The sequence below is a fragment of the Rhinatrema bivittatum genome, chromosome 2 (assembly GCF_901001135.1).
Source record: "Rhinatrema bivittatum chromosome 2, aRhiBiv1.1, whole genome shotgun sequence".
In the NCBI taxonomy this organism is placed as follows: Eukaryota; Metazoa; Chordata; class Amphibia; order Gymnophiona; family Rhinatrematidae; genus Rhinatrema; species Rhinatrema bivittatum.
This window is the reverse complement of record NC_042616.1, coordinates 352,873,626-352,901,229: the sequence shown is the minus strand read 5'-3', so window position 1 is coordinate 352,901,229 and position 27,604 is coordinate 352,873,626. Positions and strand designations below refer to the sequence as shown.

The 27,604-nt window shown below is 45.6% G+C and overlaps 1 protein-coding gene across 4 annotated transcripts in view; it reads left to right on the top strand.

Annotated features, from left to right (window-relative positions):
- Nucleotides 1-27,604, top strand: part of ERP44 (endoplasmic reticulum protein 44) — a 505,107-nt gene that overhangs the window by 238,682 nt on the left and 238,821 nt on the right. For all 4 annotated transcript variants that reach the window (XM_029589904.1, XM_029589906.1, XM_029589905.1 and 1 more), the window contains one exon: nucleotides 8,053-8,237. In XM_029589904.1, coding sequence (XP_029445764.1) covers nucleotides 8,053-8,237 — 185 coding nt within the window. The remainder of the gene's footprint in view (nucleotides 1-8,052; nucleotides 8,238-27,604) is intronic.

Below are 27,604 nucleotides of genomic sequence, written 5' to 3'. Positions count from 1 at the left end.
CACAAAATTGTTCAGAGTAGTTAAATCACAAGCAGATTGTGATAAATTGCAGGAAGACCTTGTGAGACTGGGAAATTGGGCATCCAAATGGCAGATGAAATTTAATGTGGATAAGTGCAAGGTGATGCATATAGGGAAAAATAACCCATGCTATAATTACACAATGTTGGGTTCCATATTAGGTGCTACAACCCAAGAAAGAGATCTAGGTGTCATAGTGGATAACACATTGAAATCGTCGGTTCAGTGTGCTGCGGCAGTCAAAAAAGCAAACAGAATGTTGGGAATTATTAGAAAGGGAATGGTGAACAAAACGGAAAATGTCATAATGACTCTGTATCCCTCCATGGTGAGACCACACCTTGAATACTGTGTACAATTCTGGTCGCCGCATCTCAAAAAAGATATAATTGCGATGGAGAAGGTACAGAGAAGGGCTACCAAAATGATCAGGGGAATGGAACAACTCCCCTATGAGGAAAGACTAAAGAGGTTAGGACTTTTAAGCTTGGAGAAGAGACGACTAAGGGGGGATATGATAGAGATGTTTAAAATCATGAGAGGTCTAGAACGGGTAGATGTGAATCGGTTATTTACTCTTTCGGATAATAGAAAGACTAGGGGGCACTCCATGAAGTTAGCATGGGGCACATTTAAAACTAATCGGAGAAAGTTCTTTTTTACTCAACACACAAACTCTGGAATTTGTTGCCAGACGATGTGGTTAGTGCAGTTAGTATAGCTGTGTTTAAAAAAGGATTGGATAAGTTCTTGGAGGAGAAGTCCATTACCTGCTATTAAGTTCACTTAGAGAATAGCCACTGCCATTAGCAATGGTAACATGGAATAGACTTAGTTTTTGGGTACTTGCCAGGTTCTTATGGCCTGGATTGGCCACTGTTGGAAACAGGATGCTGGGCTTGATGGACCCTTGGTCTGACCCAGTATGGCATTTTCTTATGTTCTTATGTTCTTACTTTTCCTAGCGTGTAGCCAGATGGACTCAGGATCAATGGGTATTGTGCTCTCCTGATAGCAGATGGGAGACAGAGTCAGATTTCAAAGCTGACAGCCTACATATACCTATGCAGCATGCTTAGCTCTTCAGTATTTCTCCATCTCCCTTAGCAGATGTGGACACTATTCCACACTAGAATAGTGTTAACAATTACAGCAAAAGAAGAAATCTACAGCAAAAAGAAAGAAATGTATCTTTAAGAAGATCGAACCCTGCTCTCATGAGGTGAAACCTAAGGGTCCCTCCCCCAGTCAAGAATGCCTGAGATGATCTCCAATATCCCTCAGAGGTGTGCCTTGGTCCCAGCGTGGACTTAGCCCCTAGAGTGGCTGAAAGGCAGCGGATGCACATCTGAGCATTGTGGTGAAGGTAAAACCCTCTCCCCCCGCAGCTGGAGACCATCCGATATACAAGCGGTAAGCAAAGTGACCAGGTAAGAAGGAAACTTTATGTTCAGGTGTCCAGAACTTGGGATCGCCGTACCGACTCGTCTTCCAGCGAGTTAGAGGGAACACCGATCGGGTTGAGCAGCCTTGGTTAGGCTAGACCCCGATCCGGTCCAAGGGTCCACGCACGTGGAGACCCTTGGGGGGGTGGCATCTTACACGCGGTGGTCTTCAGCACCATCTTCCCTCCCCCTTGGCGGTATGCGCAGGATCTTCCGGCGGCCAATGCGCATTACTTGTGGGCAAAGCATAGAGTTGTGTGCATAGCTGCGCATGTAGCGGCGCGCACAACCGAGCCATGCGCACACCGGACTACTTTCGGGCGCATAACTAATAGCCGCGCACAAATTCTCTTCATGCGCATAACTACGGCCACGCAGAAGTGCCGAGCGCATAACTACAGCCGTGCACAAGTACTGAGCGCATAACTATGGCTGCGCACAAATTCTTGCACACAGTTAAACTTGTGCGCCTAGACACAGATTCAATGGCACCGGTGTCTAAGAAGGCCAGAAGGCCCTCTCCTTGCACAGCCGTGCCACATAAGAGCCGTGCAGACTGAATTGAAGTCCTGCCCCTGCCCCAGACCTACGTATCTCACCACAGCCTCCCAACAGGAGGACATCTCTGGGGCGTTTCTCCACCCCTCCCCTGGGATCAACATGGACCCAAGGACCTCCTCTTGGGTGGAATTTTTCAAAGGGCAATGAACAGCCCCCGCTGCGCACCAGGCTCAACCCAGGCCAGAAGCACAAGATCCTCCAGGCACTACTCGGATACCTCAAGACAGGCCTCGCCTAACCAAGAATTTCTCTATTAGGGGTCCAGACACCTCAGTGAGGAGAGTGACTCCCTGGAAGAAGGAGAAATCCCTCCAGGGATGGAACCATACCAAACCATACTTCACTTCTTCCACAAGGACGAATTTCCAGTCCTTGTTCCTCAGACTCCGAAAACGCTGCGCATTCCGGGCACTGACCCTATGGCGGAACCAAAGAGGAACCCTATCTTTGTGTCCCCTCATAAGGCCTCATGCTACGGTCCTACGTTGTAAACATCCAGGAACTGAGTGACCTGGAATGGAATGCCCCGAAGGCCTACTTCAAAGGGGAGGGGGGGGGGGATCCTTGGAAGGCCTACCCCCTGGAACCTGCCGCCAAGGAGCGTTCCTGAAAGTGGATGCTATGGCCTATGCCTGTGGCATATGGCCTATGGCCTATGCAGTCTCAAAGCGAACAACGCTTCCTGTTCAGGGAGGAGCGGCACTGAAGAACAGACAATTGGAGTCCATCCTTAAGCAGGCCTTCGACGCAATAGCAATGACACTGCAGATGGCTCCTTCTGCGCACTGGTAGCATGTGCCTGATTACTCCTCTCAAGAGATGCAAATGCAGCCGGAAAGACTATGGAATCTGTGGCATCCTTCCTTACTGACGCAAACTCAGACCTAGTGCGCATCCCAGCCAGAGGCGTTGCCTCGGTAGTAGCAGCCAGAAGACAACTATGGCTACGAAATTGGTCTGCGGAAGCGACATCTAAAGCAAATCTCATGAGAAATCCCCTTAAAGGATCTCTCATGTTTGGAAGTGATTTGGAGAAGTTAGCCAAGAAATGGGGTGAATCTCCAGTGCCCCGACTACCGGAATATAGAGGTAAAAGACCCCAGCATCCCTCCCCACAGAAGGACCAATGGCAGAGGATTGCAGTGCTTTAGGCCCTACAGGAATGCCATTCCAGATACCTCGCCCCTCCGGAAGGAACCAGTCCTTCGGAGCAGACACACCAAGAGGGGGGGAGCAGGACTGGGGGACAGGCTCCAGCCATACCCCACAATGAGAAGAGACCGGCCCATCTGCAGGAAGAAGCCATAGAGGGTTGACTTGCCCTCTTCTACCAAAGAGGGGTCGAGATAACGTCGGACAAATGAGTCCCAAATATAATTCGAGAGGGGTACTCTCTGGAATTCCGCTGCATCCATCAAGACAAATTTTATGAGATCACCCTGTCACTCCCATTCAAGAGACTGGCAGTAGAAACCACATTAACAAGACTATTCAGTCTGAAGGCAATAACCCAAGTGCCCACGCCCAGCAAACTACTGGGTGCTATTCCGTTGATTTTATCGTTCCCAAGAAGGGAAGGGTCATTCCAACCCATCTTGGATCTCAAGAATGTCAATCGTCATCTACGGATGCCACATTTCCGCAAGGAAACCCTGTGCTCCGCTATAATGGCAGAACAACCGGGAGAGTTCCTAACCTCCCTGGACCTTTCCGAAGCCTATCTTCACATCCCAGTTCATCAGGATCACCAGCGCTTCCTGCGCTTTGAGATACTGGGTCACCATTACCAGTCCTGGGTGCTTCCCTTGAGCCTATTAACTGCCCCCAGGACCTTCACCAAAATTATGGCAGTCATGGCAGCAGCGCTAAAAGAAAAAAAAAAAAAAGGAAGGGATCCTGGTACATCCTCACCTGGACAACTGGCTGATCAGAACAAAATTTTCGGAGGAGAGCAGGCAGGTGACCAGCAGAGTCAAAAGCCTACTGCAGGAGCTTGGATGGGTCGTGAACACCAAACAGAACATTCATGACAATTGATGACCAATGCATGCCCCAAGGTATGGGACTACCTTCAAGCCTTCGGCCTCATGGCATCAACCCCGGAGCAAGGGCTCATATGCAACCGCTCCAGCGCTCCCTGCTGTCACGATGGAACCCACTGTTCCAGGACTACTCAATTCACCTCTAACCACCAGCAGATGTTCGGGCTCAACCCCAATGGTGTCTACAGAAAGACCACCTAAGCAGAGGAGTAAGCCTATCCCCACCGAACCGGATCTTGCTCTCACGGATGCCAGCGTGCAAGGGTGGGGAACCCACGGTCAGGAACTGATGGTCCAGGGACAAGGGAACAAGAAAGAAGTGGAATGGAGCATAATCCGCCTGGAATATCGAGTAGTCAGGCTAGCGTGCCTGCTATTCAGCCACAGACTCCGGGGCAAGTCATTCAGAATAATGTCGGACAGCGCGACAACAATGGCTTACATCAACCACCAGGGAGGAACCAAGAGCCAGCAGGTATCTCTGCAGATAGACCTTTCTTGACATGACCGGAGATAAACCTTCGAGGGATCTCAGCCCCCCACTTCACGGGAAAAGATAATGTCTCAGCAGAGAGTGCCTAGACCCGGCGGAATGGACGCTGTCGACCACAGCCTTCCAACTAATAGTAAATAGCTGGGGCCTCCCAGTCTTGGATCTACTGGCAACCCGGCTCAATGCCCAAGTTCCCAGGATCTTCAGTCACAGATGAGAATCACAATCCTGGGGACTCGACACTCTCTCTAAACCTGACCACAGGAAGACGTACTGTATGCTTTCCCATGGCCACTACTGGGCAGAGTCATCCGCAAGATAGAGCACCATAAGGGATTAGTTTTACTACTCACCCCTGATTGACCAAGACGACCATGGTACGCGGACATGCAAAGACTACTTGCGGGGAACCCTCTGTGACTACCTCCACACAGGGATCTTATCCGGCAGGGCCCGATGCTCCACGTAGGTCTGTCTCGATTCTCTCTTACGGTCTGACCCTTGAGAGGCCCAACCTGAAGAATCGCAGTTACACAAAGGCCGTGATGGACACTCTGCTCCCAGGGCGCAAGATCTCCACATCCCTGCCTTACATACGGATCTGGAGAGTATCCGAACCTTGGTGTAAGAATCGTGGGATTCTCCCGCGGACAGCCAAAATCACATGATCCTGGAGTTCCTGCAGGACGGTCTGAAGAAGGGGTTGTCACTCAACTCCCTCAAGGTCCAACTTGCCACACTGACCGGCTTCACTGCCGAAGTGGACAGCATCAGACTGGCAACCCATCCAGATGTGTCCCGCTCCCGGAAAGGGGTTAAACAACCCTGACCACCCCTAAAGTGGCCGGTACCCCTATGGAATCTCTACCTAGAAGGGACTTCCTGCAGACCAACTCGTGGTCTGCCACCACGCCTCTTATCATTGAAGACGGCATCTGTAAGGGTTCAGCTCGTTGCATCTCCGAACTTCAGTAACTATCCTTTGGGAATCGTCCTTAGGTTCACGCCTAGAACCATACAACTGAGCACGGTCTCCTCAGTCTTACCGAAAGTGGTTTCACGTGAACCAAACCATCTCGAGACCATCTTCAGATGAGCATAAGGACTCTGAAGACTCTGCCTCCTTCGCTATCTAAATGTCAGCAGACTCCTAGTCAGTGACCTGAAAAGATCGGGACCTGTGCGCTAAACTGATCACTTGTTGATTCTTCACAGCAGGAAGGAACAAGGGGAAGCGGCATTCTGGGCATCCATAGCCCGCTGGATCAACGAAGTAATTAATGCAGCCTACATAGAGGCAGGAAAACCATTACCTCTACAGGTCAAGGCGCATTCTACAAGGGCCCAGGCAGTCTCCTGGGCTGAAACCAAACCACTTTCGCCAACCGAGATCTGTCGGGCGGCGACATGATCCTCCCTACACACCTTCTCCAGGTTCTACCACCTGGATGTTCAGGCCAGGGAGGACACAGCTTTCGCAAGGGCAGCACTAAGTGGGCCACGGGCAACCGCCTGTAGGGGAGTAGCTTTTGTACATCCCATTGGTCCTGAGTCCATCTGGCTACACGCTAGGAAATGGAGAAATTACTTACCTGATAATTTCGTTTTCCTTAGTGTAGACAGATGGACTCAGCATCCCGCCCATGGCTGCTCCAGAAATCAAGAACCTCTGATATCAAGTCTCGAGACTGAGCAAGTACGGGTAAGCCACGGCCTACTTCTAATTCAAGACACCTGCAGCTGCCAGGTGTCGGTGTTTATTGATTGAGTGCACTGCAGTCTCCATTTTCAAAATTTTATATATATATATAATCAGTTGAACCAGTTCAAGGTTAATCAAGTATTAAGTAACATAAATCCACACTGGCTTTTCAAAGAGAATACTGAAGAGCTAAGCATGCTGCACGGGGATATGTAGGCTGTCAGCTTTGAAATCTGACTCAATCTCCCATCTGCTATCAGGAGAGTACAATACCCATTGGTCCTGAGTCCATCTGTCTACACTAAGGAAAACAAAATTATCAGGTAAGTAATTTCTCCATTGTAAAATTCTCTTTGGCAGTCAATTGTTTTTACTTGTAAAATGGTCATTGTCCTCCTTGCTAACATACAGCCCGATACTGTAAAACCGCGGGAGAGCGGACGAACGCCCGCTCTCCCGGCGCACGCACCAGCCCTTCGCCGGTGCGAGCTATCCAGTATGCTCCAGCATGCAAATTAGGCGACGCGGTGCAATCGAGGGAAAGGAGGCGCTAGGGACACTAGCGCGTCCCTAGCGCCTCCTTTTGGCCTGGAGCGGCGGCTGTCAGCGGATTTGACAGCCGACGCTCCATTTTGCCGGCGTCGGTTCTCGAGCCCGCTGACAGCCACGGGCTCGGAAACCGGACGCCGGCAAAATTGAGCGTCCGGTTTTCGGCCCGACAGCCGCGGGCCGAATTCAAATTTTTTTTTTTTTTTTTTTTTACTTTTTTTTACTTTTGGGGACCTCCGACTTAATATCGCTATGATATTAAGTCGGAGGGTGCACAGAAAAGCAGTTTTTACTGCTTTTCTGTGCACTTTCCTGGCGCCGGAAGAAATTAGCGCCGACCTTTGGGTCGGCGCTAATTTCTTAGAGTAAAATGTGCGGCTTGGCTGCACATTTTACTTACTGGATCCCGCGCGCATACCTAATAGGGCCATCAACATGCATTTGCATGTTGAGGGCGCTATTAGGTGCCGCGGGTGGGCCGCGTGTTTTCCTCCCCTTACTGAATAAGGGGTAAGGGAAAACACGCGTCCAGAGCAGGCTGACAGTGCGCTCCGACGGAGCACACTTTACTGTATCGACCTGATAGTTTCCACTCTTGGCAGAACTGGTCTCTGGTAATTTTATCAGACAATGTATCTGTTGTGTACCAATAGACTTTTTATGCACGTTTCCCAAGGGAGAGCCAAGACTGGACAGCTAGAAGAAGCTGTGTCTACCTTGTAATGCTTTAATAACTTGGCTCTTTGATTCCTAGTTTTATCTCGGATGGATCCTCTGCCAAATGTGTAGATCTTGGTGGCAAATGATCCATGTTAAAAATTCTTTCACTCTTTGCGCCCCAAACTATTAGCCTTCCTTTGGACAAAGGGATGATGATAAAATCTAATAGCAAAGTTGAAATTTAAAATCTAGGGAAAGGGATTTTGGATTGCCTTTTATCATAATTCTGCCCCAGACTAGTTCAATATGGATGACCTTGCCAGGAGCATAAACTTGAACGACATAACCCTTTGTTTCACTAGATTACACTTAACCACCAGAACCCATTCACTCCAAATATAAAATATTTTCCCAAAATATTAAATAATTACTTATTACATTTTAATGAAAGATTTGATGATCACCTTTAGATTTGAAACAGAAACTTTAATGATTGTTTCTACATTCTGTCTGGAAGTTTAAAAAGAAAAATTGACAATCTATCTAATATGCCCCTCTTTCTTTTTCTCTCTCTGATAGCGGACATAGCCCAAAGATATAGGATAAGCAAGTATCCAACCTTAAAACTGTTCCGAAATGGGATGATGATGAAGAGAGAATATAGAGGTCAAAGGTCAGTGACAGCACTAGCAGATTACATCCGGCAACAGAAAAGTGATCCTGTTCAAGAAATCCTGAACCTGGAAGATATTAAAACTCTTGATGTAAGTTGAGTAGCATCTCATGCATAGTCTGTTTTTACTATGCCTAGAATTTTGCAAATAAATTAATATATTTTCCAAATGCAAAATCTGATACCTATGGCTTGTATTCAGTACTGCTGATTCTGGCAGAAAAACATATAATTAGGTCTCCTGTCCAGAGAGAGCAGGGTGTGAACATTTTAGAGGTTATATACTCCTCGTTTTGCTCATTTTTGGGTCTGATTTTATTTTCTTTTTCTTAGGACAAGAATAATTTTAAGTCCCTTGTAGATGGGTGCCATCATCCAACAGATCCTTGCCAATTAAGATTATTTCATAGCTTCCAGAAGTTTATGGCGCACTTTATTAAGCATACATATGCTGTCCCACATCACAAATGTTGTGCAGGGCCCTATAGTTTTTGCTTTCTTGCGGAGCCAATGGCCATATTTTTCCTTTGGAGAGAAATTGTTAAATTTTGGCATGTTTTCATTGCAGGATCTCAAAGCTCACCTTATCTCACTCTCTTCGATCCACTAAATACATTTTTTGATCTTTATCACATTTTTTTTTCCATTTTCTTTGGCAGCCTCCGAGTGCATCAATATCGGTGCATTTGGTAGTGTTTTTCTTCAAATTGAATAATTTGATTTTGCTTTGTCAGTTTTACAGCCAATCTCTCAGAAAGAGAAGAGGGCCAGCAGGCTTTAACAAATGCCTTCAGTGCAGACACATAATGTCTATCATGCATCCTCCTGATAGATGTGTGCTATGCCTGGGGGATGACCATGAGGTCTAGGAATGTTCCACATGCAGGAAGATAACTCCTAAAGGGCATCATTCCTTCCTGGAGCTGATGGAAAAGCAAGTCTGTCCCATCAGCATCAGAGTCATTGGCATGTAAAGATCCAGGAGTTGTAGTAGATGTTGGCAGTGCATAAACAGTGAGGAGGCATCAGTCTCCCTCGACACTGAGCAGCCATAGATGCCAGAGAGAGACCATCATCTAGCAACTCCCATCCGATGACTGTGAAGGATTCTACTTCTTCAGCACTGGAATCGAAGTATACCAATGCCAGACATTGAATGAAGGCTAAGAAGTTTTAGTATTGGTCCCCATCATTATGCAAAGCTAGGAGCAGGAAGCATCTCAGGAAAATGGGATCACTTCTCCTACTTCCCATGCAGTATTGATGGTGACATTTTTTGAGAAGTTGCTGTTAAGAATTATCCAAGAAGCTTTGGATTTCAAAGTTGCAGGTATCTGTGTATCAATGTTGTCGATTGCTTTGAAAACGCAGGTGTTACTACTGAAGATTCCTGTAGCATCTGACAGAAGAAACCACTGCTGGTTTCTGGAGAGACATCAGTCTTGGGAACCGCTGCAGTATTGTCCGTTGTCAAAGCACAGAATTTAATCAGTGTCCAGACACCAACAAAACAAGGTTATCTTCACAGAAGCTTTGTCTTCTAGCCAGATGCACACTCAGACCACATTGCCAACCTATGTTTCTGGCTTGGAGTCTGAGTATTCCTGAAGGTACAATTATAGATCTAAGGACTAATATGATCGGGAGAAATCAACAGATCTCTCCTCAGCCCCTCTCCTCCACAGAAAAGGAGAACATCTCTGAAAAGGAAAAAATCTGTCAGTTTTTGTAAAGAGAACAGCGAAGACCATGCTATTTAACTTGCAAAAGGATGAAGAGTATAGGGCGAAAATGCTTGACATCCTTCAGTTTGCAGATCCCCCAAGGAAATCATGGCATTGCATATCCACAAAATTCTGCAGGAGACACAGATGAGAATATGAGAGACTTACCTATCTTTGTCCCCAGTGTGCAAGATGGTGGACATAAGATATCATCAGTCAGTTGAGGTCAAATTTTCTTTCAGAAAGGCCAAGAGGTGTAGAATTACCTCTTCGGTGCTCCTGTACAGCAATATAGTTGTACGTTACATTCGGGGCCTGCTTCAATTGAAGTCTCCCCTAAGGCCTCCCGCTGTGTCTTTTGACCTCAACATGGTGTTAGCTCAGCTGATGAAAGCTCCCTTTGAGCCGCTGCGCTCCAGTGACCTGAAGTACTTGACTGGAAGGTCACATTTTTGGTGTTGGTCGCTTCAGCATGCAGGGTCAGCCTTAGTGACTTATCCACCTTACATTGTTTTTCCATGATAGGGTGGTTTTATGTACGGACCCTAAGTTCCTGCCTAAGGTGGTGTCTGACTTCCATCTTAACTAATCCATTGTCCTACCAACATTTTTTCCCAGGCCTCCATTCACACCAAAGTGAACAAGCCCTGCACCATTTGGACTGTAGAAGAGCCTTAGCCTTCTATCTGGAGCGGATGGAAGCCTATAGACAGTCCACTCAACTTTTTGTTTGTTTTGATAGGAATAAATTGGGTATAGCCTTTACCGAACAGATGCTTTCTAATTGTCAAGTGGACTGCATCTCCTTCAGTTATGCCCATGCGGGATTGCATCTGTTAGAGCCATGGGCATCGTTGGTGGCTCACTTCAAGCAGTTCCCATAGAGATCTACAGAGCTGCGACTTGGATTTTTCTCCACACTTTCATATCGCATTATTGTTTGGATAAGAATGCCTGAAGTGATAGCAGGTTTGGCCAGTCTGTCCTTCAGAACTTGTTTGAGGAGTAGAACCTAACTTTGTTCCCACTTAGGCCCTGTTGTTCGTGTTCAGGCTGCCCTCCCACCTTCCGTTACCAACAAAACTAGTTGTTGTGTCCATTGACATTTATTTTGGTCCCCTTTTATGTTGGAAGGCAGCCTATAGCTAGGGATTCATCCATGTGTGAGGACTGCCATCCTGCTTGTCCTTGGAGAAAGCAGAGTTGCATACCTGTAACAGATGTTCTCAGAGGACAACAGGCTGTCAGTACTCATGAAACCCACACACACCAGCCTGCAGAGTTGGATTTCCACTATGTGGGGTTTCTTCTCCTTTAATATTTTATTTTCTAGAATTCTATGTTTTAAGACTGAAGGGGGATCCTGCATGGTCACGTGGTATAATGCTGGAGCATGCTCAATAAGGCTCAGTCAAAGTTCTAGAAAATTTGGCATAAGTTTTCCCTGCCGGGCTCCATCCAGTGATGTCATCCATGTGTGAGGACTGATGTCTTGCTGTCCTTGGAAAACACTTGTTACTATTAATCAATTCTGCTTTCAGGGGGCTACTTCTGGGATGGAGGAAGCATGCTCCTGGCCTCTTGGATCAACCATGGAACCTCGGATGCTTTTGCCTGAAATGTTTAATGGGACTCTAAATTTATTATTGATTCATTTATTTATTTTAAAATATTTATTACCTGCCCTTCCTATGTTCAGGGCGAGGTTCAAGAAAACACACATAATAAGAGTTACATAAGTCAATCAATGTCATAAATCAAAATATCATCACATATATTAAAAGTGCTGATGAGCCCAACTATCAATGCAAGTGACTGTAATAAGGAATATGCCTTTTGAAATAGATGGGTTTTGAGAGCTTTTCGGAAAACTTTGGTTCTGCTAATATTCCTATCTCTTTTTGGGAGGGAGTACCATAAAAAAGGACCAGTAATAGAAAAGACATGTTCTCTAGTTTCTTGAAGATTACCTGCCCATAGTGACGGAATATCTAGCAGGCACTGATTGGAAAAGTGCAAAGTTCTGGCTGGAGTATGAATTTTTAGTGTTGCAAGTCTCTGTGAAGGAATATAGTGTAGGAGAGTATGAGTAGTAACAGCAAGTTTGTATTGTATCCAAAATGAAATTGGCAGCCAATGTAATGTTTGTAAAATGGGGGAAATGTGCTTATGTATATGTGTTCCAGTCAATAACCTGGCAGTGGAATTTTATATAATCTGTAAAGAACGAATTGTATAGTCTGGCAGACTGGTGAAAATTGAATTGCAATAATCCATACTGGAAAAGAGTAGTAATTGGAGGACCGTTCAAAAGTCAAGAGGATCAAGTAGTGGTTTCAGATGGCGTAAGAGCCGCAGCTTGAAAAATGAAGTTTTTATAAGACCCTTAATGTGAGCATGCAAAGAGACTGATCACTGAGAATGCCAAGATTGTGAACTGTTTTTGATATAGGTATATTTTGATTTTTTTTAAAACATTTTTTTCCAGGACATGAGAGAGAGGAAATTCAGATAAGATCATAATTTCTGTTTTTATGACATTTAAAGCAAGTTTATTATGAAGCCAATCATGAATGGTCAAAAGACATAGTGAGATGAATTGCTCTATAAGATGCCAAGTATCCTTGAGGGGGAAGAAATTTTGTATATCATAATTGTATGTCATCCGCATACAATTTACTCACCAATAGAAACTTTTGTTCTGCCAGCACCCCACACCGATCACTCGAATGCCCTCAAAGTAGGGATCAAGGTAAACCTCTTATCCAAAGTGACTCTAGCTTGAGTAATGCTGCTGCTGGATCACGATTACCGTGTCCTAAGTTGGGTCAGTTCATTTACAACTGCCCTATCCATGCTGTTTGATGAATAAGAGCAGGCATACTAGGTAGAAAGCTAGATGTTGAGATTCCAGCAAGAATGGAGATCAATCATTCCGGCACCTGGTTGCTGACATGTTCTGGAATGAGGCTGCCCTTCTAGCATGTTTTGCTGGGAATGGGTCCCAAATGCTCAAGATGAATTAGCCCATGTAGATCCTCCAGCCAGTCTAGAAGCTTTGCTCGTTATGAGCACTAGGATCAAGAAACAGTTGGGGACGAGGAAGCAAGAAGGAGGAGAAAAGCAGATTGCCTTTACCTGTGGACTATCCCGAGGTGAGGGGTGTCGCCCGGCCTCAAAGGGTCCTGATTGTTGAACCGCGACTGACGTCACGTGAAAGCGACGCTTTGGAGGCCTATAAGAACAGCCCCACTTCCAGCGCATAGCAGCCACCAGCGCGTTGCCTAAGCTGCGCAAGCCAAAGGGGCGCACGGCTTTGGGAGAAATTTGAATTTTCTTAAAAAATTTTTTTGTACGTCTTCAGCTGTTATCTTTCCACCTCCGAGTCTTCTCGCAACCTCCATTTATAGGGTCTAAGTCAACTAGTCCTATACGTTTGACTGTGGTTTCGACCATCTGGCCTTTTTTTTTCGTTCTAGCATGCCCCATTCAGTGAGGAAGAGGAGAGCAAGAGAAAAAGAAGTCCAGCCTTCAAGTTCCATAATAACAACTGGTCCGATGGACGCATACGTGAGGCGGGGTGATATACAGCTGGGAGATAGCTCGCTGGGAGAGTGTAGGGAAGAAGCTCTTACAGACACCTCCCTTGAGCACCAAACAACTCTGTCCCCAGCTTGTCGGGTTGCACCTGTGAATCCAGCTGAGGATAGACTCTTAGAACATCTGAGAGCTGAGGCGACTAGCCCTAAGCACGGACTGCGAGTGGGAAGCACCAGAGAGACTTCGGACTCTCCTATCCTACAGCTGAACACAGGTGAAAATACCAGTAGGGATGAGATATTGCCAGTGATTGGAAACGGACTTAAGTTGATGGAAATGAAAAAAGAAGAATTGGTAAGACCCTCTGAAATAACTTTAGATTCAATATGGGACGCTTTGCAGACGCTTAATACTAATTTCCATAATCAAGTATCGCCTATATATAAGTTTATGGAAAATTTTGGTTCTCGTATAAATGAAATAGAAAAAGAAGTAAAAGAAACAAAAAAAAACATGACACATGACTTTTTTTTTTTTTGTCATGTATTATGACTATTTCTTTAAATTCCTTGATTATTTCATTGTATCCAATGTTTTAATTTCAATAAATATTAAATTTAAAAAAAAAAAAGAAACAAAAAAAACATGTAGCCTCTATGGAAGAGTCAAGTAAAGAAAGATCTAGTTTATATGCTTCTTTAATAAAAGAAAATCAAATATTTGCTTTAAGGATGGAGCAACTGGAAAATCAATCTAGAGTAAAAAACCTTCACTTTGTTAATTTTCCTAAAGATCAATACACATCACCTAAGGAGATGTGGAAAAAATATGTGTGAAGTATTAAAAATTCCTGAGCAAGCCCTTCCACTTACTTCTAGGATATATTATATCCCATCTGGTAAAAAGAAAGATGTGCAAGACAAAAAGGGAATACAGGAATTTGCTTCTATTGAACCAGTAGCACCATCCTTAAATTTGAATTTGAACTTAACTGAAATATTGGAGACGTCTCAAGATAAAGTAGTAATACCTGCAACTTTAGTTGTATCTTTTCTGTTAGAATCAGATAAGGAGTGGACCCTTAGGATGTATTTTAGACATCGTACTGAGTTATTTTTAAAATTAAAGGTTAGTGTTTTTCTGGATATTTCAAGGGTCACTCAGAAAAAGAGAAAACAATTTCTTCTTTAAAAACCAAAGGTGATTGAGATTGGAGCTTCTTTTTTGATTAAATTTCCATGTAAATGTATCGTTAGATATCAAAATAGTACGTATATCTTTTTTGCCCCCAATCAACTTTCTCAATTTTTGTCTAATAAGGAAATTCCTTTAAGAAGCTAGTCTCTAATACTGTCAGATCATCCATAAGTCTGGTATGTAGCCCGAAAGTAATAAAGAATGTTCCCCGCAGTGTAGGAATTTCTTGTATTCTTGTATTTTTTTTTCCATTTCAATTTCTTCTGCAGTTGTGAAATTAGGCCCTATAGCAAAATATTGAGGACTAAGATGGGAGTGGAATGTAATTTTTGTATGAAGTGTTTATTCTTATTCTATTTAGAGTATCTGAAGAATTATATAATTGGAAAATTTGTAAACACTCTCTTGTTTTCTAATCGAGATGTTAAATGCTTGAAAATATTAGTTTAAAACTTAATAAAGATTAAATAAAAAAAAAAAAGAAACAGTTGGGGAAATATCATTTAGAGAGAGAGTCCAAGTTGCCTGGCTCCAGGAGCTGACATGTGCCTCTTGAGTTGTTTCCCTAGTACAAAGAGTTGTAGTTGAAGGTGCCAGGTAGCACCTGTCATATGAAAGGAAGAGGTGCCCTAAAAAGGGGTTGTGTTTGTAATGTGGCCTCCTGGGTCATATCCAGGGAAATAGTTACTGTTGAACCCAAACTTGGAATCTTTCACAACAGGGAAAATGAAAGCCCTTGACTCTAGCAGAGGAAGGGGGGTAGAGTTACAACCACCCCTCTAACTGTGAATGTTGCCTGGCGACATTGATACATCCACTTCACAACTATTTTGTAGCTTTCCTGGGGAGACCAGAAGTTGTCCACCCCAGCTATGATTGATCCTGATACCTCAGACTGATTTAAAGACCTTTGCTTTGCCCAACAGCACCTGCATGAAGGGGGATAAACTATAATTGACAATTGATGGCTTCCCCCTGACGTTAGGCCCAGTGGTCTCTGAGACTGGGACCCTAGCCTTGATCATGGTCCATAACCATCAAGAGCTTATTCAGTTTGACCTTATTCAGGCTCTGCACATTACTATTATTTTGGAGCTACCCTGGTTGAAATGACACAAGTCGCATACCATTTGGAAGACTTGGCAACTTATTTTTTTCCTCAGATACTGCCTGTAAAACTGACTGCCTTACACTAGGCTCCAAGAGGTGGATTCTGAAAAAAAGTTCCTTGGGAAATTAAGGGTGAATTGCAGTTGATGAAAATCAGGATCTCTTCCCTGAGAAGTACAATGTATTTAATAAAATTACCATTGATGTCTTACCCCTGCATAGATCATATGCCTGCCTCATCAACTTCCAGCCTGGAGCCAAAGTTCTGTTAAGCGAATCTGTTCCTTATCTGAGCCGGAACTCTGAACTTTGTGGGAGTATCTACAAGACAATTTGAAAAAAGGGTTTGAGGCCTTCACCTTTGCCAGAGGGAGTTCCCATCTTCTTTGTGCTTAAAAAGAATGGGTCTCTTCGTCCCTGCATTTATTACTGGTCATTGATTAATTTGGTCATTATTTGAATTTGTGAGGGTGCTGAATGGAAGACAGATTTCTGTGCCTTTTGTGTGCCTGTTGTGTGCCCATTGTGACCACTTGTACTTGGAAGGTTCTGGAAGCCAAATTTAGGATTTTAGGTAGGAAGCTAAAATCTAGATCCTCCAGGGTGGCATTCTCTGAAATGCTTCCTGTTCCACGTGCAGGTCCCCAGAGGCAGGCAGAGCTCCAGAGTTTCAATGCGTGGATGAGACGATGGTGCAGGGAAGAGAGATTCAGCTTTGTAAGGAACTGGGGAAACTTTTGGGGAAAGGGGAGACTTTTCTGAAAGGATGGGCTCCACCTTAACCAGAGTGGAACCAAGCTGCTGGCACTAACTTTCAAAAAGGAGAGCAGCTTTTAAACTAGAAAATGGGGGGAAGCAGACAGTCACTCAGCAGTGCATGGTTCGGAGAAATGTATCCTTGAAGGATACTAATGAAACAGGAGAGGTAGAGCATCTCAACAGAGAGGTTCCATTAAAAGCAAACATAGTCCATATCCCTATATGTAAAAAATCACCAAAGCTAATGATTTCCGAATTATCCCAAACAACTGAAAAGCAGGTTATTAAAACAAACAAAAAACACACTGAAATGTCTGTATGCCAGAAGTCTAAGAAGTAAGATGAGAGAGTTAGAGTGTATAGCAGCAAATGATGAGATTGACATAATTGGCATCACAGAAACTTGGTGGAAGGAGGATGACCAATGGGACAGTGCTATATCAGGGTACAAATTATATCGCAATGATAGGATCAACTTGGCGGGGGTGTGGCACTTCATGTCCGGGAGGGTATAGAGTCCAACAGGATAAAGATCATACAAGAGAGTAAATGCTCAGTAGAATCTATATGGGTAGAAATCCCATGTGTGTTGGTTAAGAGTATAGTGATAGGAGTATACTACCGTCCACCTGGACAAAATGGTCAGACAGATGATGAAATGCTAAGAGAAATCAGGGAAGCAAACCAATTTCGCAGTGCAATAATAATGGGAGATTTCAAATACCCCAATATTGACTGGGTAAATGGAACATCAGGACTTGCTAGAGACATAAAGTTCCTGGATGTAATAAATGATTGCTTCATGGAGCAATTGGTTCAGGAACCAATAAGAAAGGGAGCTATTTTAGATTTAATTCTTAGTGGAACGCAGGATTTGGTGAGAGAGGTAACGGTGGTGGGGCCACTTGGCAACAGTGATCATAACATGATCAGATTTAAACTAATAACTGGAAAGGGGACAATAAGTAAATCTGCAGCTCTATCACTAAACTTTCAAAAGGGAAACTCTGATAAAATGAGGAAAATAGAAAAAAACTGAAAGGTACAGCTGCAAAGGTTGTGTTCAACAGGCTTGGACATTGTTTAAAAATGCAATCCTAGAAACGCAGTCCATATGTATTCCACACATTAAGAAAGGTGGAAGGAAGGCAAAACGATTACCGTCATGGTTAAAAGGTGAGGTGAAAGAGGCTATTTTAGCCAAAAAAAAATCCTTCAAAAATTGGAAGAAGGATCCATTTGAAGAAAATAGGATAAAACATAAGCATTGTCAAGTTAAGTGTAAAACATTGATAAGACAGGCGAAGAGAGAATTTGAAATGAAGTTGGCCATAGAGGCATAAACTCATAATAAAAACTTTTTAAAATATATCCAAAGCAAGAAACCTGTGAGGGAGTCAGTTGGACCATTAGATGACCGAGGGGTTAAAGGGGCTCTTAGGAAAGATAAGGCCATTGCAGAAAAACTAAATTAATTCTTTGCTTCCATGTTTACTAATAAGGATGTTGGGGTGATACCAGTTCCGGAGATGGTTTTCAGGGGTGATGAGTCAGAAGAACGGAATGAAATCACTGTGAACCTGGAAGATGTAGTAGGCCAGATTGACAAACTAAAGAGTAGCAAATCATCTGGACCGGATGGTATGCATCCTAGGGTACTGAAGGAACTCAAAAATGAAATTTCTGATCTATTAAAATTTGTAACCTATCATTAAAATCATCCATTGTACCTGAAGACTGGAGGGTGGCCAATGTAACCCCAATATTTAAAAAAAGGCTCCAGGGGAGATCCGGGTAACTATAGACCAGTGAGCCTAACTTCAGTGCCAGGAAAAATAGTGGAAACTATTCTCAAGATCAAAATCGTAGAGCATATAGAAAGACGTGATTTAAAGGGACACAGTCAACACAGATTTACCCAAGGGAAATCTTGCCTAACAAATCTGCTTCATTTTTTTGAAGGGGTTAATAAACATGTAGATAAAGGTGAACCGGTAGATATAGTGTATTTGGATTTTTAGAAGGCATTTGACAAAGTCCCTCATGAGAGGCTTCTACGAAAACTAAAGTCATGGGATAGGAGGCGATGTCCTTTCGTGGATTACAAACTGGTTAAAAGACAGGAAACAGAGAGTAGGATTAAATGATCAATTTTCTCAGTGGAAAAGGGTAAATAGTGGAGTGCCTCAGGTATCTGTACTTGGACCGGTGCTTTTATATATATATATATATATATATATATATATATATATATATATATATATATATATATATATATAAATGATCTGGAAAGGAATACGACGAGTGAGGTTATCAAATTTGCGGATGATACAAAATTATTCAGAGTAGTTAAATCACAAGCAGACTGTGATATATTACAGGAGGACCTTGCAAGACTGGAAGATTGGGCATCCAAATGGCAGATGAAATTTAATGTAGACAAGTGCAAGGTGTTGCATATAGGGAAAAATAACCCTTGCTGTAGTTACACGATGTTAGGTTCTATATTAGGAGCTACCACCCAGGAAAAAGATCTAGGCATCATAGTGGATAATACTTCAAAATAGTCTGCTCAGTGTGCTGCAGCAGTCAAAAAAACAAACAGAATGTTAGGAATTATTAGGAAGGGAATGGTTAATAAAACAGAAAATGTCATTATGCCTCTATATCGCTCCATGGTGAGACCACACCTTGAATACTGTGTACAATTCTGGTCGCCACATCTCAAAAAAGATATAGTTGCGATGTAAAAGGTACAGAGAAGGGCAACCAAAATGATAAAGGGGATGGAACAGCTCCCCTATGAGGAAAGGCTGAAGACGTTAGGGCTGTTCAGCTTGGAGAAGAGACGGCTGAGCGGGTATATGATAGAGGTCTTTAAGATAAAATATGACAACTTCTCTATCCCCAGACCTAAAAAAAGAGGGGGTGGAATAATGTTAATAGCAAAAATAGAACTGAGACTGTCCCAGCAAGCCTTCAAATCGACCAAATTAGAAATCGGACTATTCAAATCCTCCCAGCTTCAAGTCTGCCTTATTTACGCCCCCCGGGGCTCCTAGAATCCGACCCTTCTCCACTCATCGAAACCATAACCAAACACATCAACACTAACTCACCGGCTATTATTTTAGGAGATTTCAACATCCATGTTGACTCCCCTACCCTATCATCTAATTGCGAAGCCCTTCTCTTTTCTCTCCAGGCTATGGGATTCAAACAAATTATAAACAATCCCACACACAAGGCAGGCCACACGCTTGACCTGATATTCACTAACGAAACCATCTCGCCCATCACCCCTCCTTCCTGCACCCCCATCCCCTGGTCAGATCACTCGATGATAACTACAAAATTATCTATAAAACAAAAATTGACCCCTATTGTTACTAAATCCTCGATCCAGTTCAGGAAACCCTGTTCCATGGACACTCTCAACAACAGCCTTGCCGAAGAACTAATTAAACTGGACTTCTCAGATGCGGATACCGCTATGAACTCCTGGCAAACTATTACACACTCAGTAGCTAACAGAATTTGCCCTGTAACAACAAAAGTTATCAACCCAGCCCGCACGAACAAGAAACCCTGGTTCTCAACCGAACTAAGGAAACTCAAACAGGATCTACAACACAAAGAAGAACGCTGGCGGAAAGATTCATCCCCTTCCTCACTTGCTTCGTACAAAACTGCAATGAGCTACTATAGGACATCCATTACCCGCACCAAACGAGATTTCTACGCCAAAAAAATACACGGCTTCTTATATGACCCAAAAACTCTGTTCTCATATGTAGCTGCCCTTACCACACCTATGCCCCTCACCATCCCAGAAGAAGAAGCCCAGAACAAATCCACAGAGTTGGCTATCTTTTTTGATAACAAAATCAAAAACCTACTTGCCCCCCTGGCATCAACAAACACTTCTCCAAACCCTTCGCAACCATTAAGCCTCGCAACCAATAACCCTCCACCAACTATCCACAGACCGTCACTAGAAATTCTTGAACAGACATCCTCCCTGGAAATTGAATCAATAATCAAGAAAATGAAACCTTCCACTCATCCATTGGACCAAATACCGACCAAACTACTTCTCACCATCCCTAACACCATTGCTAAACCGCTGGCAGACATCATAAATTGCTCCCTCAATCAAGGATCTGTCCCGGACTCCTTAAAAATTGCTTCACTTAAACCCTTACTTAAAAAACCCAACCTGGACCCAGCCAACCCTGCAAACTTCCGCCCCATTGCAAACCTACCTTTTATAGCCAAGCTAATGGAAAAGCTTGTCAACATCCGACTCACAGACTACCTTGACTCCCACAATATTCTCTACCCCTCTCAATTCGGATTCAGGAAACGCCTAAACACAGAGTCCCTCCTTCTTTCTCTAACGGACAACATCCTGATGAGCCTTGACAAGGGACAATCTTACCTGCTAGCCCTTCTCGACATCTCTGCAGCGTTCGACACGGTAAACCACACTATCCTCATAAACCGTTTAATGGAAATAGGCATATCCGGCTCTGCACTGCTCTGGTTCACATCCTTTCTGAACAACAGACACTACAAAGTCAAAATAAATGACAAAGAATCTCACTCCATTCCATCAAACCAAGGTGTACCTCAGGGTTCGTCACTTTCCCCTACCCTGTTCAATATATATCTACTCCCTTTATGCCAGCTACTCAATAGTCTCAGTCTCACCCACTTTATATACGCGGATGATGTACAAATCATAATCCCCATCTCGGACCCCATCTCTACTCTAAATTTCTGGAACAACTGCTTACACGCCATCAACCTTCTGCTCTCGAGTCTCAACCTGGTCCTAAATACTTCCAAAACGGAACTACTGGTTATCTCCCCTAGTGACAACCCCCTCGCAAATAATGCTAGCATCCCATTAGCAAACCAGGTCAGAGATCTTGGGGCCACCCTTGACTCTAGAATGAAATTCAAAAAATTCATTAACGCCACAACTAAAGAATGCTTCTTCAAGCTACAGGTCCTGAAGCAACTTAGACCGCTCTTACACTTCAAGGATTTCCGTTCGGTGCTTCAAGCCATACTGTTTTCAAATATCGACTATTGTAACGCTCTATTACTTGGTCTCCCCGCTTCGTCCACCAAACCTCTTCAGATGCTGCAAAACGCAGCGGCTAGGATCCTTACAAACACTCGTCGCAAGGACCATATCACACCAATCCTAAAAATCCTACACTGGCTGCCCATCCAATATAGAATACTTTTCAAGGCTCTCACCATCATCCACAAATCCGTCTACCAGCAATCCACTCTCCAACTCACCTTCCCACTCGAATTACATATTTCCGCAAGACCGATCAGAACTGCCTACAAAGGTTCGCTCAAGGCCCCCCCCAACAAATCATCGGTCCACAACTCTATTCACAAGCGAGCTCTTTCAACAGCAGGTCCACTACATTGGAATTCACTTCCCCAAGACTTACGCCAAGAACAATGCCATTCAACATTCAGAAAGAAACTGAAAACCTGGCTGTTCGCAGAAGCCTACCGCTGAAGGATCTCCTCAACCATCACTGACTCTCACTCTCCCACCCCTCCCTAATCCCTACCCCCCCTCTTTTCCCTCTCCCCTTCCCCCCCACCCAACCTCACCCTTTCCTTCTCCCACTGGACATACCATGCTAATAACTGCCTAGGATAAATCTATGTTTATGTATCTTATAGTTTTTGTTGATTATATATTTATCTCTCTCTAATTGTTTCTTAGTTTAAATTCTGTACTGTCTTCCATTGCCCAGGTTTTACGCTTCCTGTTTAATGTAACTTTACTTTCTACCTTGATGTTAATTGGTTTCCCCTCAGTTACATTGTAAACCGGTACGATAAGACCTAGTCTTGAGCATCGGTATAGTAAAAGAAATTAAATAAATAAATAAATAAATAAGATCATGAGAGGTCTTGAACGAGTAGATGTGACTCGGTTATTTACACTTTCGAATAATAGAAGGACTAGGGGGCATTCCATGAAGTTAGCAAGTAGCACCTTTAAGACTAATCGGAGAAAAAATTTTTTCACTCAATGCACAATAAAGCTCTGGAATTTGTTGCAAGAGGATGTGGTTAGTGCAGTTAGTGTAGCTGGGTTCAAAAAAGGTTTGGATAAGTTCTTGGAGGAGAAGTCCCTTAACGGCTATTAATCAAGTTTACTTAGGGAATAGCCACTGCTATTAATTGCATCAGTAGCATGGGATCTTCTTAGTGTTTGGATAATTGCCAGGTTCTTGTGGCCTGGTTTGGCCTCTGTTGGAAACAGGATGCTGGGCTTGATGGACCCTTGGTCTGACCCAGCATGGCAATTACTTATGTTCTTATGTCTTGCACTTTACAGTGCACTCCCCATATTTCAAAATTTAGTAAATGAGGTGTGTCAGGACATGATCCATCAATGTGTGGTCATCTATATGGATGATATCTTAATGTTCTAAGATGATTGGGCCAGCATGATGAAAATATTTGTCAGGTATTTGGGCCACTGTGGGAACACAGGCTTTTCCTAGCGTGTAGCAGATGGACTCAGGACCAATGGGTATAGTGTGCTCCTGATAGCAGTTTGAGACTGAGTCAGATTTCAGTCTGACACCAGCAGTACATATACCCCTGCAGAAAGCTCAGCGCTTCAGTATTTCTCCGTCTCCATAGCAGTTTGGGACTCTACACACGCTTGTACAGCGTTAGAAAATCCAAACCCAAAGAAGAAAGACAGTTCCAAAATCTTACCTCTACAAGATGAGCCCCACTCTCCTGCTGTGATACCTAAGGGTCCCTCCCCAGTCTAGAATTCCTGAGGTAATTTCCGTGATCCTTCAGAGGTAAGACTCAGTCCGGCAGCCGGTTCCTGGCGTGGACTTAGCCCTCAGGAGGGAGCAGCTGAGAAGCAGCGGGTACAAGACCGAGTGCGGCGGTGAAGGTATTTCCCTCTTCCCCCCCCCCAGCCAGAGGCTGCCCAGCACGAGACCGGGAAGCACCGAGACGAGTTAAGGTAGAAAACTTTCTTAAGTCTCCGAGTCTCGGATTGCTGCACAGATTGCCCGACAGCGTCTGTCCCATCGGGTTGAGCAGCCCCTTCCAGGCTAGACCCCGATCCGGCTCGAGTGTTCTCCCACGTGGAGACCCTCCTGGGGGATTGCCATCTTAATCGCGTGGTCGCCGGCGCCATTTTCCCCCCTTGATCGCTGTACTGTCCACCTAACTGAGCCGTGCGCACAGCGGCGAGCCGGGCGCATAAAATAGTTGTACGCACAACGGCGCGCGCCTAGGTGCCGTGCGCACAACGGCGCGCTCAACAGCACCGGGCGCACAAGTTTGGTTGAGTGCACAGCGATGCTCGCATCCCCGTAAGCGCACAGACTGGCCTGCACGCATATCTTCACAGCCTACACGCATACCCTAAGCCTCCCGGCGTGCGCATATAAACGCACAGACTGGATTTGAACGCCCCTACGCGCACAAAGCATGGCACCACCGGCCAAGAAAACCAAAGCACAAGCTCTCTGCCCAGTCTGCCACATAAGAGCTACGCAGCATGAAGAAGCTACTGCCCTGTGCCTACAGTGTGAGACGGCTCTGGAACAACCAGGGCAAAGTTCCCCCACCCCCCCAGCCAGTACAGGAATCTGGATCTACTGATAGTACCCCGGATCTCTCTATCCCCAGCTCGGCCCTCCAGATGGGAGCCTCGGGGAACGCCGCTGGGTTCAATATAGACCCAGGAACCTTTTCCTGGGTGGATTTCTTAAAGGTCTGCAAACCTTCGTCCAGGCGCAATCAGCGCCACCAATGCCACAGCCTCCACTAGAGGACACAAACCTCCCAGGCCCTTCTCAACCTCCCAGAGACGTGCCTCTTCCAGACAAAAGCCTAACCTTAGGGGACACGGACACCTCGGAGGAAGACCAAGACTCCCTGGAGGAAGGGGAATTCCCTCCAGGAGCGGAACCATAACAAACCATGATGCGTTTCTTCTCCAAAGACGAACTACCAGACCTCGTGACCGGGAGCCTGAGGGAGCTGGCCATCCCAGACACAAACGCTTCAGCGGAACCAAAGATTAACCCTCTTCTGGTCGGGCTCCATCAGGCCTCACGCCATTTCCCATTACTGCAAGCCATACAACAGCTGATCAACCTGGAATGGAATGCCCCGGAGGCCGGTTTCAAGGGAGGGATGGGCCCTAGAAGCCCTATATCCACTGGAACCCTCAGCCAAAAGATCTCCTGGTGTTTCCCAAAGTGGACGCCACGGTCTGGCAGTCACAAAGCGTACCACCATTCCAGTCGAAGGAGGAATGGCACTCAAGGATGCCCAAGACAGACGTCAGTAGTCCATCCTTAAACAGTCATTTCAGGCAGCAGCTATGTCACTTCAGATCGCTGCCTGCTGTGCCGTAGTGACACGCGCATACTTGTCACAGACCAGGAACACAACCACGCCCATCGAAACATTAGAACCAGCAATATCCTTCCTCACAGATGTGACCTCCGACCTGGTGCGCACTTCAGCCAGGGGCGTCTCATCCATTGTGGCAGCCAGAAGGCAACTCTGGCTCCGAAGCTGGTCAGCTGACGCAACTTCTAAGACGAAACTCATGAGAATGCCATTTAAAGGAACCCTCCTGCTCCGAAGCGAACTGGAGAAGGTAGCTGACAAATGGGGCGAATCCCCAGTACCTCGGTTACCGGAGGACAAGATCAAGAGAAGCCAATGCCCCTCTCCCCGAACATCCAGGGGCAGAGGATCACCACGTTTCAGACTGTACAAGAATACATACTAAGCACCTCGCCCCGCAGGCAGGGGCCAGTCCTTTCGGAACAAACACAACACGAGGGGTGCTGGCTCAGGCCCAGGCCCCAACCACACCCCACAATGAGAATCAACAGGAAGAAGCCATAGGGGGCAGGCTTGCCAGATACTACCAAAGATGGGTTGAGATAACGTCAGACAAGTGGGTCCTAACCATCATTCGAGAAGGATACTTTCTGGACTTCCACAGCATCTCTCCAGACAAATTTGTGAAATCTCCCTGCCATTCCCCCTCCAAGAGGACGGCAGTGGAAACCACACTGACCAAATTGCTCGCCTTAAAGGCTATAACACTGGTGCCTGCGCACCAATGAAATTCTGGACACTATTCCATCTATTTTATCGTTCCCAAGAAAGAGGGAACATACCGGTCCATACTGGACCTCAAGTCGGTCAACCGCTACCTGAGGGTTCCACACTTCCTCATGGAAACCCTATGCTCGGTCATAAGGGCGGTAGAGCCGAGAGAATTTCTGACCTCCCTGGACCTGTCAGAAGCCTATCTGCACATCCCGGTCAACCACGATCATCAGCGCTTCCTACGCTTCATGATCCTGGACCATCACTACCAGTTCCAAGAGCTACCCTTCGGGCTAGCTACAGCCCCTGTCACATTCACCAAAATCATGGTCGTAGTGGCGGCGACACTGAGGAAAAAAGGAATCCTCATTCAGCCATATCTGGGCGATTGGCTGATCAGGGCAAAATCTCCAGAAGAAAGTCATCAGACGACCACCAGAGTCAAAAATCTCCTGGAGAACCTCGGATGGGTCGTCAATGCAACCAAGAGCTGCCTGCAGCCCTCACAATCTCTAGAATACCTGGGAGTCCGGTTTAACACCCAACAGGGCAAGGTCATTCTTCCCCCTACAAGGAGAAGGAAATTGATGGACCAGTTGAGAAAACTGTTGAATGTTGCTCGCCCCACGGTATGGGACTACCTCCAAGTCCTCGGACTCATGACATCAGCCCTAGAAGTCGTACTATGGGCAAGGGCCCACATGCGACCACTACGTTTGCTACTATCACGATGGAACCCGATGTCCCAGGACTATACAGTCTGCCTCCAGTTACCGGCGGAGGTACAGATCCAGCTCCTATGGTGGCTACAAGAAAACCACATGAGCAAGGGAATGAGGCTATCCCCACCGACCTGGGTCTTACTCTCCACGGATGCGAGCCTACGAGGGTGGGGAGCCCACTGTCAGGAACGGACGGCCCAGGGACAATGGGACAAGGAAGAGTCGGGATGGAACATCAACCGTCTGGAAGCCCAGGCAGTCAGATTAGCCTGCCTACGCTTCAGTCACAGACTCCGGGGCAAATTTGTCAGTCATGTCGGACAACGCCACAACAGTGGCCTACATCAATCAACAGGGAGGAACCAGAAGCCAACAGGTGTCCCTGGAAATAGACCCCCTAATGGCGTGGGCGGAAGCAAACCTACAAGGGATCTCAGCCATCCACATCGTGGGAAAAGACAACATCGCTGCGGATTACCTCAGCAGGGAAAGTCTACACCCAGGGGAGTGGAGACTGTCACCCACAGCCTTCCAGTTAATAATAGACCGTTGGGGAACTCCATCCATGGACCTTCTGGCAACCCGGTCCAACGCCCAAGTTCTTCAGCCGCAGACAAGAACCACAATCCCAGGGGATCGACGCCCACGGCCAGACCTCACCACAGGAAGACCCGCTTGTACACCTTTCCTCCATGGCCACTACTGGGCAGGATCATCCGCAAGATAGAACACCACAGAGGGCTTGTACTTCTAGTGGCCCTGGCCTGGCCAAGAAGGCCGTGGTATGCAGACAAGCAAAGACTTCTGGAGGGGAATCCTCTGTGTCTACCTCCACACAGGGACCTGCTTCAGCAAGGACCGATCCTCCACGAAGACCCTACTCAATTCTCGCTTACGGTCTGGCCATTGAGAGGACTCGCCTGAAAAAGAGCGGATACTCGGGGGCAGTGATTTGCACGCTCAGAGCAAGGTGTCAGTTTTCCCACATCTTTAACCTACATACGAATATGGAGAATATTCGAAGCCTGGTGTGAAGACCGTGACATTCTTCCGCAGACAGTCAAAATTCCCATGATCCTGGAATATCTGCAGGACGGCTTGAAGAAGGGGTTGTCTCTCAACTCCATCAAGGTTCAACTGGCCGCGCTGGCCTGCTTCAGAGCCAAAGTGGCGGCATCAGTATATCTTCCCATCCAGACGTCTCCCGCTTCCTGAGAGGGTCAAGCAAATCCGACCACCTCTAAAGTGGCCGG